Genomic DNA, 12,724 nt, shown 5'->3' with positions numbered 1-12,724 from the left:
GATACTAGAAACGTAAGTAAACATTCACATTTCAAGTGTTGTAAATAATGAATTTTAAATTATCCTTCTATCTTAATCCTCCTTGTAGGAAAGGAAAAAATTATTTCAAAAACATACAGAGCTTTCCTCCTGTCCCTTCTTGTTTCCAATTTGAGCTGCAGTATTTGGAATTTATTGCAATTTCCTACTCAAATGGCTTCCTTAACTTCTTTTGGTTACTTGGAAAATGAATATGGTTTTGACTTAACTGAAATTATTATTTCCTGTGTTTCCGTACAAGGAAAGGCAACTAGATTATTTGCATTATTTATGTGCTTTATAGCTGATTGCTTAGGACATGATCAGCTTGTTGCCCGCTGAGCCAGTACATGAATGAGAAGGGGCTTATAATGAAATAATTTTAAAGGTAATAGGATGTTTTCTATTGACTTTTGTGGGCTGAATATACCCAAGTAATAGTGCTGGAACTGTGGCATGCAATATATTAAAGAAGTATACGCTAACAAATGGATTGTGTTCTATACAGTGTGATGTATAAAAGACTTTACAGCTGGTGGGCATTTTGAAGCAATGAAGACTGGCTGCTGCTACTTGTGAGCAGCTGCCTCAATGATTCTCAGTAAGTAAATCTTAGTACTTTGAATGGACAGGGTGGAAAAAAAAGTAATTCCTGAATGATATTATACCCTGTAAGGAGTCACAGACTCCAGATGAGGTTGTCTCATTTAGTTTACTGGTATCTAGAAAACCCGAGGAAATGAAGTCAGCCTTTTGGAAAGTTACTGAATAAAGGAAAGTGCAGAGCAGAGCTGTACTGAACTTTTCACTGGCTGGAGTCACTCATACGTGAGTCAGCAGTGTGCCCTTGCCGTGAAGAAGGCCAACTGCAGACAGGGCTGTGTTAGCGGGAACATAACCAGGTGGTGGAGAGAATTGATTCTTCCCCTCCTTTGGCTTTTGGGATCTGCAGTAGTATCTGCAGTAGTGCACTCAGTGCTGGGCACCCCAGTAATACAGAACAAAACAAAAGCATTGGCACCTGGAGTGAGCCTTGCGGAGGGCCACCAGGATGGTTAAGAGCTAAAGCAAGAAGCTCTTAGGGGAGGGCTCATTCAACATTAAGAAGCAAAGGTTAAGGAGGATCTTAGTGATGCCTTTAGAGGAGACAGAGCCTGCCTTCTGGGTGATTGTGAGCAGTGATAGGATGAGAGGCCACAGGCACAAGTTATAATGAGGAAAATTCATCACGGTAAGAGCTGTCAAACACTGTAATAGGTTCTGCCAGAGAGGCTGTGGAGTCTCCATCCTTGGAGATGCTCAGAACTTGGCTGGATTGGGCCTGAATGGCCTGCTCTTGATTTGGGCCTGCTCTTTGCAGGGATCTGGACCAGGTGACCTCCACAAGTCACTACCATCTAAATTCATATTTGATTCTACGAGAGGTCCCTAAGTGATGCTATGATAGTGTTATTTCTAAACGGAAAGGCTTTGTAAATGGAATGCGGTGGGTTGAGTCTAATCCCTGGTCTCTTATTACCTATTTTATTATTTCAACTGCATCATGGGGGAACTCCCTATGAACTGAGACATCTCATAGCTAGAGGAACACTGGGATGGAAAACAGAGGCAGAGCCACCCAATCGCTTGCTGACACAATGTCTGAAGGAATGTAGGGCCTGATTCAGCTGTCTTTGTTCAAGTCAGTAGGGAGTTGTGCATAAATGAGAGCTACAAGAAGAGGCTCCTAGTTACTGATTTCCACCCACTTGGAATGTACTAATTCTCATAAAAAGTTGTATCCGTTTTGCTTAATGTCTTGGCCCCAGAATACACCCAGCAGTTGGCATTTCATGCTAAGCCATGAAATTTCTTCCACTTTGCTTCTGAGTTTGCAGGTGAGATTTAAAAGGTCATTTGGGACAAATGTAAGATTGAGGAAACTAGTCTTGCAACTGTTACTCTGGCAGAATTCCCATGAAATTTGACAGGGTTATAGCTGACAGAACAAGAATGTGTATTTCCTTTTCTTGCAGTAAAGCTGGATTTTTTTAATATTTAAATCAAAGAAAAATTGCTATTTTAAACTGAAAATTTTCTAGCTGTATGTATAGAATTAAATATATGTCAATGTATGTATTGTATTAGGATGGTATTTTTATTTTATTAAAATTTTCCATTCCATTTTAATTTAGTTGTATTGCTATTCAGCACTAGTCTTACAAAAATAACTTGTGCTTCCCCTTCTTGGAGGACAGAATAGAAGCCACAGGTTTTCTTATAGTTAACATAGCTGTTTGTATGTGTCCTAAAGAAAAGATACATGTTAATGTTATCTCATATACCTTTAGTAAATGGAGATGTAGTGTAAAAGGGTCACTCATATTAGGTATTTGGATTCATTTAAAATAAAATACAGTTCTAGAAAAGAGAAGAGCTATGAGTATAGTACAGAACTATCCTTAAGTTAGTACTAAGAAAGGGCTGTCTGAGTTAGGGCATCTCTACGGTTTCCTTGTGATTTCTTTGTCACTAATACTTAAAAATCCAGGTGTTTTAGAGAATTAAGAACATTCCTTTCATTCAGACCTCAGGGAGGACAAATCCAGTTATTGTTTGAATTCTTCTCCAAATTTTAGTGGGGCGATACCAAAATTTTGCTTCATTCTTGTAGATTACAGGAATTGTCTTTTTTAAGATGACAAATTCTGCACTAAAACTGTTCTATGCTTGCATAAATAGGAGAGAGATGTACTGAATATATATAAAATGAGTAACTTTCTGGTCATCTAGGCTGCAACTGAGATAAAATGCTTGAGTTTCCCCAGGAGCACATAGGCCCCCGGTGTCTGAGCCAAAAGAGTCTTTCATTTAATTCTTATTGTATTACAGAAATATTACCCCAACACTCCACACAGTCTCACAAATTATGGATTTACATTCTAATGTAGATTGGATTTCTTCCTCCTCCCTTATAAACTCAGTTTACAGAGTAAACGTATTTCATTTATAAAAATAAAATAAAAGTCATAAGTGAAATTTGTCCCCCAAAAGCTATCCTTAATAGATTTCATAGCTAGTTATCACAGTTTATCTGACCAAACAGTATTTAAAAAAAAAAAAAGGTGATAGTTTGTTTTGTTACCTTTTTTTTTTTATATATTTAAACCAGCTAATTGGTCTCAACTTTTGTCTGGATGTAATTACTGTTTGTGCTTGCAAAGTACTTAAAAAAATACACACACCAAGATTTTCCCACACTATTTCTTTTCATTGGCATAGTCAAGACTTTATTAAGAAATATGTAAGATGGGCATATTTTTTCTTCATGTGGGTTGGACTAAATTTACAGATCTAAAAAATACAATTACTGCAAAAGTTCATATAATTGAAATAAACTCTAATTGAAATAAACTCCCAACTCTATCTTAGTACTTCATTATGGTAAGATATTTTGTTTGCTTGCAAAAGTTCAAAATAATTTAAATGTCTAATGAATATGAACATTCTGATCAGCATCCTACAGAACGAGAGGGAGGAATGTTTGCCTAACAGAAAAAGGATCAGGTTGGTAAAAGCCAGGAAAAGGGAAGAACAGTCATATCACTGCTACTGAACGTACAGCATCAGCATTGAAAACTTCAGTTCTGTGGTTTTATGAAAATCAAACAGCAAGATAAACAGGTATTTCTCTGAAAATCAATTAAATTTTAATAATTCCCACACTGTACACAATTAACTAAAATATTTGTCTTTAATGTTGATAAGCACAGGGTGGTGCTCTATGGCATGGCTAGCTATACGAGCATATCTTTTATTAGAGGAATGTACCTGATTTGTTTTAAAGGGTGTGTGCACCTGTGTAAAAACTTAGGATCATTGCTTCCAAGTTGATACCCAACTGCAAAAGGTGGTCTGTCTATATTTGCTAATGTAATTCATTGAACTGTAATTATCTTCCCCTGATTTTGGGCCCTGCCACCCTGCCATACCATTCATATTTTCCAAGATATGCTATACCATCCATATGTTCTTACTCTTTCAAGTAAGATCCTCTGGGTCTCTCACTGAAACCAGTTGCTTATATGTTATGTCGAACTCTTCTAGGCACATAAACAAAGCATATAACATTATTGTTTCAGTGTCTTTTATTTCTGGATTTGATTCCAAATATTTGACCAAAGAGCTAAAATATCACTGAACTTCTGGTTCTCAGTTAATCCAAGAGTTCAGTTTTTTGTCATTAGAAATGGTTATCAACTGGATCAAGAGAATTACTCCTCTGTCTTCTCAAATGAAACTTCTGAGTGGCTGACAAATCTTTTGGAGGCCATATAGGAATCTGTTTGTCTGGATGTTTTTCAGAGTCCAAACATTTGAAAACACTTGAGTGCCTGTGGGAATGTGTGTGGATGACCCTTAGTAGTAGTTCTGTTTAGCAGCAGAGAGCAGAAGTTTTAAATCTTTTGCTTGTGACAGTATATTTTTTTTAGTGGTTTGAGAACCCAGGTGGGCACATTTTAAAGCTGTGAACAATTTAAATACTTCTAGTATATAAATATATTCTTTAGAATGACACACCAGAAGTTGATGAAGTGCTGCATATTTCACTAGATTAATTAGCAGACAGCCCACATATCATGTAGCATTACTTCACATAGTGTAATCCATATTTCTGCAACCATGCAAGATACCAAATAATACATCATAAAATGTCCTAGAAGATATGAGAAAATCATCCTATTAATGTGTTACATAGAGTGGATATTTTTTCTGGTACTTTATCTAGAAAATTCAAGCAATTGAAAAAAAATGTTGAAAACAAAAGAATGTTTAAGTAAATAGTAAACGAGAATTCCCTTCATAACTTACACTTGCTTATGGGTAAATTCTATAATTCTATTTTGCATGCAAAATCAACTTTTAATTCCACTGTTTCCTTTTGTACAAGCTACAAAACAGGGGTATAAGGTCTGGGTTGCTACTGGCTTGGGCCTTGTTCACATGAACTGAATAACCACACTCTGAATCCCACTACTTATTTCTTTTGCCAATATCCCATATTATTTCACTGTGTATCTACATTTTACCTGTATTATCACATTAAAATACTAAGTGGTGACACTGGAAAGGCCAAAATCAAATAACCGTTTTACAATTTACAGCATCTGCCAATTTTCCTGATGTTAAAAATCAGCCCAAATACTTGGAATGCTGTTACTGGGTCAAGTATACACGCATTGCATTTCCTGTGCTAGCTTAGATACTATGTATGTTTATATAGATAGATAGATATGCGTTATCCTTTTAAAACAAAAAATTGCTAAAAAAAGAGATTTAAACTACTTATTTCAAATAGCATCAAAATGTGGCACACAGTATATACTCTCCGTTTCCCTTTGGCAGGTGCTTTGGTGAATGGTCAGCTACTCTGAAAATCATACAGCTAAGCTTCTGCTACATCGGCTCACTAATACAGAACCATTCACAATCAATACCTACATGAAATTAACAAAAGCTGAAAATATGTGTAAGTTAAGAAATCAAACATTTCTGCCAAAATACTTCTAAGTGAAGAGTAGCTGAATGCATAAATATCATTTACTGTCAGTCCACAATGCTTGCTTTCCTTGTTTTGTATTTTCTGTATACATTGAAATAGGATAATCCTCATATGTGTCTACCTGTAAGTAGACTACTACCTGTGTAGGTAGTCTGGGATTGAATTCTATTAACCACTCACTAATTTCAATATTACAGTTTTCTATGTTTCCAGGGTCGTAGTGGTGTTTGTTCTTCAGAATTTCAAAAAACAACACAAAAAGACAAGTAAAAACTGCAGGATCTTTTTTTTTTTTTTCCCTTTTTTTCTTTTTTTCTTTTTTTTCTTTCCTTGATAAGGATGAGACATGCAGTTGTTCTGGAGCTGGCTGTACAGAATTAGGAGCATGTACAGGCTCTCCATGAGAATGCTACCAATCTGTTATTTATTAAGGCTGGATTACGGCTCGAGTTTCTTTAGTCTTGTAAGAACTGATCTGAAGTCCAGTGAGTTTGAGGAGAGTTTTTCATTGACTTAAGTAAGTTTTGGTCTAGAAGATGATAGCAACAGGCAAGTTATTAGCTATGTTATCATGAATTTTGTGTACTTTTGAAAGCAGGAAAGCACCTCCTGCTGAAACCTGGAAGTTGATTCCTGGAACTTCCTTGTACCCCTACTATCTAGCAGGTATTTTCATTTCAACTGGGTATTCCTTGGTGTGGATCTTGTCATTCCACTGGATTCCTGCTAACAGTTTGGACTGATTTGTGTTGATTCTAGATGTAGCCCCATTTACTGTTCTTGTTTTTCTATAATGAAGGTTGAGCTCAGTTATCCTTGTGTCTGAATTTCCCTTGCAAGGGGTGGAGTGCATACCTTCCACTTCGTGTCGACGACAAAGAGTTCCCAGTGATCAAAAAAAGAGAAATCCAGAATTATAAGACACAAAGCAGTAATTATTCACAAAATATTCACTATGCCTCTTTTACTCCAAAATCAGTTTCCTTGTGATAGGGGTCTAATAAAAAATAATCTATCAAATCTATGCTTATGCTGCTTCCTAGAGTGGAATAAAGCAATAATGGAACTATGGAATTAAGGGCTTCCATTAATAACTGAATTCTCCCCTTTAAATGAGGCCTCTTTCTTAGCCTACCACTGCATGCATTGCAAGTTTGGTCTGTCGCCGTTTCCAGGCTCAGCTCTTGCCCTAGGGTTTTTGCATCCCTGCAGCGGTCCCTGCCCTGCTAATTACTAGAAAGCATATTATTCCTCCCGCAGCAGCCTCTAAGGTGAAGCTAGCATCGTTGCAATTTTTCCTTATAAGGGAAACAGAGATGTTCTGCATTACTTTTTTAAAGCCGCTAAGTCGCCGCAGCGATGCTGAACCTCTCGGACGCCTATATAGGTTCAGACGGAGGACTCCGTCCCTGTCCCTGCGCTTTGGGGGTACACCCTGAGCTGCTGCCCCCTGCCCCAAGCCCGGGGGCTCCCCCGCAGCCCGGGCAGGCACCAGGGGTCTGGGGGGACCGGGCAGAGCCCCCGGCCCGGGGGTAGGGGGGCGGCTGGCCGCAGGTGCCCTGCCCGGATCCCTCCCACCTCGGGGAGGGGGAAGCACCGCCGGCCCCAACCCCGGAGTCCCCCGGGGTGGCGTTTTGGGGGTGGGGGGGTACATTTTCGGTCACCTCTCTCTCGCGAGAAAGCGGTGCGCGGGCGGTCCTTGAAGAGGACGGGGGGGGAGTGAGAGGAGGGGAAAAAGGAGGAGGAGGAGGAGGAGGAGGAGGAAGAGGAGGGAGGGGGCAGCTGGAGCCGCAGCTGGAGCCGCGGTGGGTGCAGCGGCCGCAGCTGGAACAGCAGCGGGAACGGCGGCCGGCGGCGGCTCCAGCGGGTGCGGGCTCCGAGCGGGGCGGGCGGGCTGGCCGGGGGGCTCCTGCCCGCGGGGCTCCCACCCGGGCTGCCGGCGAGCCCCGGCGCTCCCAGCCGCCGGTACCCGCTCGCGGGTCCCGGTGGCGGGGAGGTGGAGGCAGCGCCGGCGGGCGCGAGGACCCTGCCCCTGACGCCCCTTCCTCCCTTCTCTCCTCACAGCTCGCCTCGCAGACGTTTCCGCGGAGGCAGGGCGGCGGGCACCGGCGGACTTCGGCGGCTGCGGAGAGGAGAAGAAGGAGGAGGAGGAGGAAGAGGAGGAGGAGGCGACGGCCGCTCGCAGCCCGGGGGCTCGGGGGACGCGATGTGGCGGGGGCGGCTGCTGGGGATCGCCCTGGGAGTTGCCGTGCTGTGGGCGTCCCAGGGGGGCGCCGCCGCCGCCGCCGGGCACGCCGAGGGGGCGAGCGGCAAGGAGCTGCGGGCCAGCAGGGCCAAGAGGCGAGGACAGGGCGGCGGCGGGCACGACGCGCTCAAAGGGTAGGTGTGGACCGGGCCCCCCGGGGCACCGCGGAGGTGGCTGAGGGAAGGGGAGAGAGGGGGGACCTCGAGGAGGCTCGGGGATGCCCCCAACACAGGGCCGGGGGGCTCCGGGCACCGCCCACAGCATCCCCGGGGAGCCGTGCTTCGTGCGGGGGGATGAGGGCTTCGCTGGGCTGCGGCTGGGCTTTGCTCGGGTGGCTCGAGGGAAGGGCGCAGATAAAGGCTCGCTGCAGGCTCCTGCATTCCTTGCGTGTCCCCTCTGCAGAAAGCAGGGCAGCGGGGAGGCCCGCCGCTTGCTGCCGGCTCTCGTCACCCCCTAAACCTTGTGCGCTGTGCCCCTGCCTTCTGGACTTGTGCTGCTTCTCCACTGCTGCTCCTGGCCCCGGCACCGCAGCTTGTGTCAGAGCTATCCAGTACCTAGAGCGAGTGAGCAACGCGTACAAGAGTGAAAACTCATCATCGAGCATCGTGGCACACGCTTAGCAGGGTGGTTTTTTTAAGGGGCAAATCCGTGTCAGGCAAAATGCTTTCCAAATCCTAATGGAACACCTTTCCTGAGCAAAAATAATTGTTAAGTCAGCTGAAAGGTATTGCGTGTGTGCGCAGTTGGAAACGTAGTTCACGGTAAAGGTGAAAGGTTGCAATATTGGAAACAAAAAGGAGGTTTCCTTCCTGAGGGGTTCTGGTGCACTGTTTCAGCCCATAGCAAGATTTTTCACTCATCCGGCAGAGAGCAAATGTAGCAAAAATTACACGGAGGTAGTTATGTTTCACTAAGGGGTGCAAGATTTTTTCTCTGTTTTCCTGACTTCCCCAAGAGGAGCTACTACAGCTTTATTTTTAGAGGCCTTGATGGATATGCTTTAATTTCTTGCTGACTTCCTCACACTTACATAGTACATTTTATTTATATGCAGATTGGAAATCTTGGCCTTTTTTAATGTTTGCCTAATTGGAGAAGGTTTATGTTTTAGGGTGGGTTCTTGTTCTGCAAAAATGGATGCAAGCTGTCGGTATTGTTTTTCAAGGATCTGATCAGGGTCAGACTCTCTTATTTCATTTTCTCATACCTTGTCACCAGAGGAACAGTTGGATGGAGTAGGTCTTTTCTTTGACAAAAGCTGTTCTTGAAGTTGGGGGCTATTGGGGTTGTTGGGTTGTACTAGTTGGGGACTAATTGTAAGTAATAAAAAATTATCAGGAAAAGTATTTTCTAGAAAGAACCTTATTTTCTTCATGATGTTTTAAAAAACTTTCTCATTTTAGAACTCTGAGTTAATATCAGGCTGACAAACATCACTTTCTGATCAGTGGGATAATATATGCCACCTAGCACATGTGCACTGCCTTGATGGACTTAGTGGGAGTTAGAGGCACGCAGCTGAGGATAAAATTTCTTTGTTGAATATGACCGTGCTGTTTAGATAGTAATAATAGTGCATCACAGATGATATTTCAATTTTAATCATTTTTGAAGTCCAGGATGGGTTAGGATAAGTATTCAATCTTATGGGTTGATTCGTATGTTTAACTGAAGCCTTCAGCTTGTGTACTTTGCAGTGATTCATCCCCATCCTTTTATTGTATATTATCTGTGAGTTCCATATCAACTTAGTGATCTGCAAATCTAGAGTTAATGCTAATATCAATTTTAGGTATTTTATATCTTGGTCAAATATTTGGAATTTTAGAGTTCTGAATGAGTGCCCTTGGAAGGCAAATTCTTAAATAAAGTATGATTGCCAGATGTTCTGAGATACAGTAAAGACAAAACAAACCATTAGTTTGGTTGATAACTTTTTTTGTAACTCTCATTCGAGGCTGAGAGTAGAGTGCATAAGCTGCTTGGAGGAGATGGAAATACCTTTGTTAACACCCAGTCATCTTTATCTTTGTTGGGAGAACCCTGCAGGACATTTCCAATTCAGAAATTGCGAGTGCTTCCTTAGGTGTGGTAGTGTACTGTACAGTATGAATAAAAAGAATTGTCATTTTAACAGACAAGGTTGGAACTAATTCTTTGGAAACCCAGATGGAAAACGTATTTTGAATGTACAGGAACTGTATATATGTTAGACAGGGAAAATTCATTGTTATTGAATGGACTAAAACACTAAAAATATGATTTTACAAGAAGTTTTTTTTTTTTTTTAACTTGCTCATCAGTACAAATACATTTGGGAATCTGAGAGTTGTAATGCAAATCATAACAGATGCTGGGAAACTTTATTTTGATGTTATTGTAGTTGACTAAGACTGCTTTTCTTTTTTTCTTTTTTTGAAATGAACTCTTGCTCTGATTGTAGGAGCATGGGGTTACATTTTTAGACAAATTCTTTTAAGTTTAGACTTTTTATTTGCTTGATTATAATTACTATTGAAAGGGTCTTAGCGTTTTAAAATATCAGGGAAAGTCTGTATGTGGATACTAGTCTTTTATGTAAAAATGAAGAAGTCTAAGATCTGTTTCGTTTCTGGCGATTTTTCACACAACATTTTTTACTGCAAGCTGTTGATTGCAGGAGATGTTTGCTTTCTTCCCTGTGACCTTTGCCTCATTGTTTATACTAGTGAGCTGTCTGAGCACATAATACAGTTCTATAAGTATTTTTAGCTTTAATAATTATGAATTATGTGGAAAAGCCTCATGTACTCATTTTAAGGCTTGAAGCTTGCTGCTCCTGTAGTTAGAACTGATCCAACTATTAAAACATCAGCACTGAAGTCTTTGTAGTGCCCAGTATGTTTGGTCTAAGGCAGTGTGTGTTTACATGCTGGTACCTGCTGCCTCTAAGTGAACAGAAAGCAATCAAAAGAAAGGCAGTAATTAATTTCAGCATGTAACTAGATATATCATTTGCATATTCCCCATTCAAAGAAATGTTGCTGGAATCTGTTGTGGTTCAGCAAGTAAAAATAATAAGCATCTTATTGAGACATTTTTATCCACAGAACCCCCAAGGCTTTAACACAAACGTTAATGTGTTGAATTATAAGGCATCAAGCCGTTATCCTGCTATTCCTTAAACACCGAAAAATATAGCATCAATTTTTGAAGAAATAAAAACTACAGAACCGGGCCATGAATGGGAAGTTCTTTCTAAGCAATACATTCTTGAAGTGAACCACTTATATACATTTCAATCATTTGAATATAAAGCCGAAAGTAATTTACTGTTGATTTAATTGGTGCTTTACTGCATACAAGAAATATTGTGCTTGAAGATCTTAGAATTAATTAGGTTTTCCCTTTTTCTGGTGATGCTAGACAAAGACCTCAAATTTAATGATGATCAATCAGTTCTTAATAGGATTTTAAGCACGTTTATCTGCCTTTTTATCAGTATAATGACCGAAGAAAGCAATTATTTGCCTAACAAATAGCTCAGCAGAAATTTTGAGAGACCTAAAATTTCTTCATACATTTGTGCAAAAGTGATTTAATTTAATTGTTGTGAAATTGAAATGATAGTGAATATTGCAGAACATAATAGTTGGCTTCAATGAGATTCATAACACACTTGGATTAAAGCTATTCAACAGGTGATTGGGCTTTTGGATCAATTTCTGTTGGTTGTGCTCACAAAACAAAGTTCACAGGTTTACTGATAGGCTTGCTTGAGTAAACTCAGTTGGATTTGATCCTTTTTATGCATGACTGCTCCCTGAAATAAAATAAATCTTCTAAATCTATAATATAATTCCAGTATTCAACTATATAATTAAGGCTTCTGGTTTTCTTTTTAAACCAATATTTACCACTAACAGCTTGGTGAAGAAAAGCAGACTTTCCGTACCGGTAAATATTGGTTTATACTGAAAAACCTCAAACATTTTTCTTGCCACTTTTTGGCCTGCACACCTCTGTCTGGCTGCTAGTGCCACACCTTGTCTGTGTCACGCTGGGAGCAGGAGGGAGCCTGGATACTTGGGGATAAAAAGTAATTAAAAATGCACTAGAAACAGAGCCCTTTGGATTGCCACCTGCCAGCCCTGTGAATTTTCAAATATAAAAGCAATGCCATTAACTGTTAATATAGGGCAATTAAGAATACATGCAAATTACTGTAATAGCTGGCTTCCAGGCGGAATGGCAGACTTCTTCCAGCTTTCGGCGCCTTACGGCGTAAAGCCTCTGTGGAGGTCTCCTTGGCAGCTACACGCAGCATAAGGTTCTGCACCTCTCCGAGTTTCTTTGCCGATGGCCGTGATTTTATTTTTTATCATGATTGTTACATTATCCTGTACATAAATGGAAATCTAATTCAAAAGTGAAATGAGTTCATAGATCTTGGCATCATGTCTCATGTACATGTTTCCTTTCTCCCAGTAGGACCATATAATGTGATTTGATGTAGGTGTGACTTTCTCTGGGGAGCGGGATGTATGGACTAGGACTAGCAAGAGGCCAGCACAAAATTTATTCTGCAGCTGGCAATAGCTGTTATCAATCCTTGCTGAAGGGCTAATGCTTAAAGAGGGAATAATGTATGATTTTCAATTCTGATTGTATAGATAGATGTCTTCCCGAATGCCACGGTGTGTTTTAATTCCGTTTTTGAATATACTAGTTTAACCACTACATATAAATTTTTATTTACATTTGATACTTTTAATGAAAGCTGTCTGACAGTAGTCATCAGAAAAGTACTTTTAATGTACTCAGTATTTATTTCCCATTTGATGATAGCAAGTCACTGCTAGAGCAGACAGTGGAAAAAGGCTACATACAATAAATGATACAGCAACGTTCTTGACATGCTGTACAAAACGTGGTTGTGT

The 12,724-nt window shown here is 40.7% G+C and overlaps 1 protein-coding gene across 2 annotated transcripts in view; it reads left to right on the top strand.

Moving 5' to 3' along the window:
- Positions 1-7,285: 7,285 nt before the first annotated feature.
- Positions 7,286-12,724, top strand: part of FBN1 (fibrillin 1) — a 157,676-nt gene continuing 152,237 nt past the window's right edge. Inside the window, exons 1-2 of one of the 2 annotated variants that reach the window (XM_083850113.1) lie at positions 7,286-7,427; positions 7,625-7,939. In XM_083850113.1, coding sequence (XP_083706239.1) covers positions 7,767-7,939 — 173 coding nt within the window. In that variant the 5' untranslated portion in view covers positions 7,286-7,427; positions 7,625-7,766. Of the gene's footprint in view, positions 7,428-7,624; positions 7,940-12,724 lie in introns of those variants that run through there. The other variant, XM_083850116.1, reaches the window with a different exon arrangement.

Source organism: Anser anser, assembly GCF_964211835.1.
Source record: "Anser anser genome assembly, chromosome: 10".
Classification (NCBI taxonomy): Eukaryota; Metazoa; Chordata; class Aves; order Anseriformes; family Anatidae; genus Anser; species Anser anser.
The sequence above is the reverse complement of the archived record's forward strand: the minus strand, read 5'-3'. Positions and strand labels throughout refer to the sequence as shown.